This window comes from Lactuca virosa, chromosome 7 (genome assembly GCF_052849685.1).
Source record: "Lactuca virosa cultivar CGN04683 chromosome 7, Lactuca_virosa_CGN04683_v6, whole genome shotgun sequence".
In the NCBI taxonomy this organism is placed as follows: Eukaryota; Viridiplantae; Streptophyta; class Magnoliopsida; order Asterales; family Asteraceae; genus Lactuca; species Lactuca virosa.
This window is the reverse complement of record NC_136432.1, coordinates 287,400,428-287,406,450: the sequence shown is the minus strand read 5'-3', so window position 1 is coordinate 287,406,450 and position 6,023 is coordinate 287,400,428. Positions and strand designations below refer to the sequence as shown.

The following is a 6,023-nucleotide window of genomic DNA, read 5'->3' as shown; positions in this document are numbered from 1 at the left end:
TTAAAGTTGCAGCATTCTCATTTTTTTTATTGATAGTAAAAAACTATATGTTACCACTTATATATTGCTTCACTGTACAATAAATTGAGGTTCAAAATTGACTTCTTTGGTTCTATTTGGAACCCATCTATTGCCTAATATCACGAGTATTATAGTATTTTTTTTTAATTTTAAATCCACCCATTATTAAATGGTCGGTAATTAACACCGAGTTATGATAACAAATAATGATAAACACCTTTTTTTTCAACTTTTGAAGTGAGACTCAGAAAAAAATGAGTTAACTAAGATGACACAAAAATTAAATTAAACTGTTTTTCCTCTCAATGACAAAGCCATAAGACATGAAAATAAACATTATTTAAAATTCTGTATATTTTTCCAAGTTTAAATAAACAAACAAGAAAAAAGGTTATTACCCATTTCTTTTTCTGTTGTAATAATATTAGTATGAGATCATCCATCACATAAATTATAAAAGTAAGTAAAAGGAAAGGGAAATAGAAAACGCAATGTCAACCAAACCAACCACCTAGCTGCTTTTCCAGGGCAAGAAGGGGCAAAAAGAGAAAACCCCTCCAGCAGTCAAACTTGGAAAAAAAAAATACAAAATTTACAAATCGGCTTTCCAAGTAAATAGAAAGACAAAGTAAGTGCAGTGCATAATAATAGTATTGTTAGCTGCTGCGTGAAAAATGAAAAATGAAAAATGAAAAATTAAGTTTAGGAATTAGGGTTGAGGTTTGGTCCATGAAGTCTCTGATGTTTTTGAGTTCCCATAATAAACTTGCTTCGATGCTTCATCCCAATATGCCTGCCATATGCACAATCAACAGTCAAAACCACACAGTATAATAATAACTTGTTCTTCTTCAGTTTTTTTATTTTAATTTCATAAACAGTTATATTAATATACTAAATATCATCATCACAACCAAACCTTTACTAACATATGATTAGAAACTGTTTGACCAACATGACTTTATATATATATATATATATATATAGAATATTATATATTATTAAGAATAGGAAGATTTAGCACCTGCCAAGGGGATGGAAGTTGTTTTGTAAGTTGAAGAAGATCAGGTTTTTGGTTTGTATCAACAGTGCCCGTGCCCTTGGCTTCCTTATCTTCAGCTTCCATCGACTTTTTAGCTCTCTTCCTTCTAACTCTCTCTCGCCTAAAAAAAAAAAAAAAATTATAACAAAATAGAAAAGAAATAGAATTGTCAAATGAAAACAGGTTATTAGCTTACCAGTCACCACCAAGAGGCTGAAAGTTAGCATTGTCTTTGGCTTCTCCAGTTGCAATCTGCTGTGCACGCCATTGCTGAAACACATTCAACAAATTCAGCAAATCAAATAAATTTATTTTCACCACATTAAAACTATTTAAAAAAACAATCAGCAAACCTCAATCCCTCGTTGCTTTTTCTTCTCTAAAGCTTCTAAAGCATTTTCAGGTTCCTCCTCTTCGTGTAATTCCTCTTTAACAGCTTTCCACTGCAATCATATAAATAATTATATAATATTATGCAAAAAAAATTAATGTCATTAAATAGTATTCAAATTTCACGTTTGTCTAACCTAGGGACATCTTTTTTTTAAAAACCGTTTTACCACTCAAGTTCCACTTATATGAAAAAGTAAAAAGGCAACTACTTTTCCCTTTTTTAGGGTGTTAGAACAACTTCAACAAATAGTAACCAACTTTCAGTTTTCTTCCACCAGGCAGCCTCAAATTTTTTATACGACTTTAACCAGTAATCAATAAAACTAAAAATTCTTTAAATAAGGATAATGTAATAAATATAATTATGCTTTTTTAATGAAAACAACAAGGTTTTCTGCAAAGTCTTTGCTACTACTTAAAATTATTAAATATAATATCTGTTTGTAATTGTATGATACAATTAATAAAGAATGACATTTCTAGATCTTATATATTAGAAAAATAGAAAAAAGGAAGTTTTATATGTAATTGATACGAAATTTTATTTTACTAGATTTATAAAACTCGTAAGATATATTTAACATTTGATTGCTACTAAATCTTATATGTTTTTTTATAAAACACATAAAAAATCAAAAAATAAAAATGATGTAAGTAAGCGTGTGGTAGAATGAGGTAGCAGATAAAGCATGAGTTTCTTGTTAAAAAAAAAAAAAAAAAAAAAAAAAAAAAAAAGTTTTGAGGTAGCTACCTTTACCTTTAGGTAAGAAGAAACCAAAAACTTGGTTACTATTTAGTGACATTAAAATATAGTTTACCTTATCCACCAAACCTGAAACTTTCTTATTGGATCTTAAACCAGGGACTGCAGCAACCGTTCGTTTTTTATTTCGCACAACTGTAAAGTTGAAAACAAAATCATCATCTACTTAATAAACAAGACAGAAACCAGAAAAAGTTAATATTGTTAGATGAATCATTTCATCTATATAATTCTACATTTACCTACCTTTAGGTTGAACCTTAGGAACTGATGGTTCTGTTGGAGCAGATACAGCAGAAGTTGCTGGATCACTGCCAATCACTGGCTGAATTGGTACAGACCCTTCTTGTATGGTGTAATATGCCACATGTTCTCCAGGGTCAGTGCCACCTCCACCTGGATATGGGGGGTTAGCCACTGGTGCATAATAAAGGGTTGTGAGGGGTGCTCCATTCGCATCTACATAATAATCATGATTTGCCACAACTTGTTGACCATAGTATTCAAAAGTGGGACCGGGACCCCCATATGCAAAATGTGCATATTGTTCCCCTTCTCCTCCGTATGAGTAAGCTTGTGGTGTAGGGAATGTGGCTTCGGGTTGTTCATCTGGCGGTGGTGGAGGTAACGGTTCATCATCCGGTGGTGGAGGCGGGACCCATTCGTCATTCGGTGGTGGTGGAATCTCAGATTCTTCTTCAGATTGGGGCCTGTTTTGGACGACTGGTTCATCTTCAACCTCCATTTCAACATCCATGTCGTCATCTGTATCTGCTTGAGGAATTGCATTTTCATTTTCATTTTCATTTTCTTCTTCTTTTTCACTTGCAGTTGCTTCATTCATGTTCTCTTCTACCTTCTTTTCTGCCTCATTTGGTGATTGAGAATGTTCTAGAATCTCATTGTTGATGGCGGATTCTAGTTTTCTCAAATGATTTTCAGAATGAAGCCAAAAAGGAAGCAATGATGATCCGTAAGGTACTAATGACTTAATGTCTGCAAGCCTTACATCAAGTTCAATCATCAACTTTGATATCTCTTCCCTTTCCCCTTCCAAGGATTTTAATCTCTCCGATAAACTTTCACCAAGTTGCAAAAGACGTAAAGAATCAGTATGGTGGGCTTCCCCGTTATTCAAACCATCTATTGCATTGACATAATTACCCTCGGCCACATCATTTGACATGGTCATGATATCTGTATGGTTTTCATTCTGCACTTGTAATTCTGGCCTACAACTGTCATTGTCAGTGGCCTCAAAAACCAAAGATTTTGTGGGCCCATCATTTGGTTGTGTATCATCAGAAGTTACATTCATCTCTTCAACTTCTGTAACAGATTGAGGATCATAGGCTGGTTCATTCCCTTGAACCAGGTCAACAGGGACTTCCCAAGAAGTTTGACCAGTCGCAATGTTCCAGTAATAATATGAATTACTCTCCTCATGCAACACCATTTTCCATCCTGAATCCGTATTTTCTGTTTGTGTGTCGGATGTCCATGACACAGTTGTCTGCTCCACTTCATCCATGTCTTTGTGTGATGGCAAAACCATATCATCTTCAACAACACCATTTTCTTCCACATCCAATGAAGAAGAGTGCTCTTTGTTCTCTTGATCAGGTTTTTCAGAAGTAATATTTTCATCTTTATCTACTTCTGTACCCTCATGACTGTCTGCCTTTACCTGCCATAAGATAAGCATGATTGGTACTTAAATATATTTACCACAACCAATTGAAAACTAGACATTCCAAAACACACCTGTTCATCAAGCTCGGCTGGTGAATTCTCTCTAGTATCATGGCTGATTTCTTTACCAGATTCTTCCTCCAATTCCTCATCGCTATATTGTCCAAGCAACAAAAGAGGATTTTCTGGCTTTTGACCTGAAAAAAAAAAAGATGCTAATATGTCAAACATCAGAACAACAAAAATATGTGGGAGTGTGACTGTGGTTAGTTACAACTAATCTTCTAATAGATACTTCATATTGGCCTAAACTAAGAACAAAAACAAGTGTGAAAAAGATGTGATTAATTTTGGCGAATGAACTTTGTAATTGCCACCTGCAACATTGAAAATGAGTTAGTAATTTAGAATAAAAACAAAAAGGTAAGAAACATACGAACCACAAGTCTTGTTGAAATGTCGTAGTAACATGTGAGGAATTTCAATCAAAGAAACACTGTGGCAAAGTTGAACAGGCTCAGATGACCAATTGAGTTCCCAATACCACAGCCACCTAACATTCTGAAAGGAATATCTTGGGAGAGCAAACATGGCTTGCTTAAAGTAAACATCAACCAATACAATGACGCCCTCTACAAAGATCAGTCCGTGGAGAAAAATTGATGGAACCCACCTGAAGAAGATGGTGAATTGGGTGAACCAGCATGATTTTTTGAATTGCCGCCACCTTCAACGTCTTCTTTGTTGGACGAATCACCAAAATCTCCTATAAAAATCAGTAAAGACAATGAAAATTAAAGCCAACTTTGATATAAACAGGCCCTGGCATTAAATCATCAATCTTTTAAGCTTAAATTTTCATGATCTTTGATGAATCTAAATTTGAATTTCCAAACAAGATTGGGGCGGGAGCTAAAACCGTCGGAATATATTCGAATAAATCGCTAACTCGGTCTCAAAGATTAGCTCCAATTGCATAACAATAAGAAATTAACTAATCGTCTTCGCAATCTCAACAACTAAATTGTACGCTACGTCATTTAACTATATAGATAATCAACTACAGAAATCGAAATATTCAAACAGGTAGAAGGAGCATACGACACGATTACCAGAGGGTTCCGCTATAAGATCGAGTTTTACTCTTCTATTAACTGCAGTCTTCGCCGCCAGTCTACGCTCCTTTCTCTTTCCCATGAAGAATTAAAAAGTTCCACTGGCAAACTTTCTGAATATGATGAAATCTCGTTGTCCAATTTTAACCTAGGGCTAGTTTGTTCGCAGAGGAGATCGTGTACTTTATCAAGTGCATAAGACGATACTCTCTGTTTTCTTTGCGTTGGCTTATATTTATAGTCCATACACTATAAAGATTTCTCTTTTGGCTTTTATTGGAGTTTCTATGGGCTATCGAAGCCCCAAGGCCCAAAGAGATATTGGTCTTAACGTCATTTGGCCCATAAAATAGTGTACACCACTACACCGGCTTATATTATTGCTATTTTATTGTTAAAAAGTTTATTAAGGCCTTGTTTGGTTTTAAGAGGTTAAGAGGGTGTTTGGGATTGTTTTAAAAACAATTTTTCAAAAGGTCAAAAATATTGAAAAGCTGTTTGGAAAGTAAAAAAGATCTTTTGAAAACAATTTTTCGCTAAAGGAAAAATAAGGTAATTCAAAAAGTCACAAAATCTGACTTTTGGAACTTTTGTCTTTTCAAAAGCAACTTTTGCATTTTTTACATCCAAACACATTTTAATCATTTACTTTTGGAAAAAAAAAATTTACAAAAAGTTCTTTTCTAAAAAGACTTTAAGGCTAGAAAAGATATCTCAAACACCCCCTGAATATATACAATCTACCGATTATATTTACCGATATCTTAAAAGAAGAGGGGACCTAAATGGCAAGAAGAATATTGTTTTTAAAGTCTGCACTATTAAAATAACCGAAATTTAAATAAACTTGTTTCTTAAATTTAAATAATTTTAATTTTTACAACTTAAATATAATTCATACAGCAAGACTAATAAATTTTTTTGAAAACAATCATTGCATATTTTGCATAACTTAACGTCGTATTAATTTGAGTAATTGCTTATATCTATTTAGATT

General features: G+C 33.6%; 1 protein-coding gene across 4 annotated transcripts; it reads right to left on the bottom strand.

The window, feature by feature from the left end:
• Window positions 1–515: 515 nt before the first annotated feature.
• Window positions 516–5,239, bottom strand: LOC145124395 (WW domain-containing protein). Of its 4 annotated transcripts, XM_079059718.1 has the most exons (9): window positions 5,024–5,239; window positions 4,585–4,677; window positions 3,984–4,108; window positions 2,466–3,906; window positions 2,275–2,354; window positions 1,417–1,506; window positions 1,260–1,333; window positions 1,046–1,184; window positions 516–814 (listed from the first exon to the last, which is right to left on the bottom strand). In XM_079059718.1, the coding sequence occupies exons 1-9, from the start codon at window positions 5,106–5,108 to the stop codon at window positions 731–733; spliced, it is 2,211 nt and encodes a 736-aa protein (XP_078915844.1). In that variant the 5' UTR covers window positions 5,109–5,239; the 3' UTR covers window positions 516–730. The 4 variants fall into 4 exon arrangements, with proteins under 4 accessions (XP_078915844.1, XP_078915846.1, XP_078915847.1 ...); XM_079059720.1 differs by lacking the exon at window positions 5,024–5,239 and having other exon boundaries at window positions 4,352–4,635; XM_079059721.1 differs by lacking the exons at window positions 4,585–4,677; window positions 5,024–5,239 and adding an exon at window positions 4,352–4,451 and having other exon boundaries at window positions 3,984–4,288.
• Window positions 5,240–6,023: the final 784 nt, after the last annotated feature.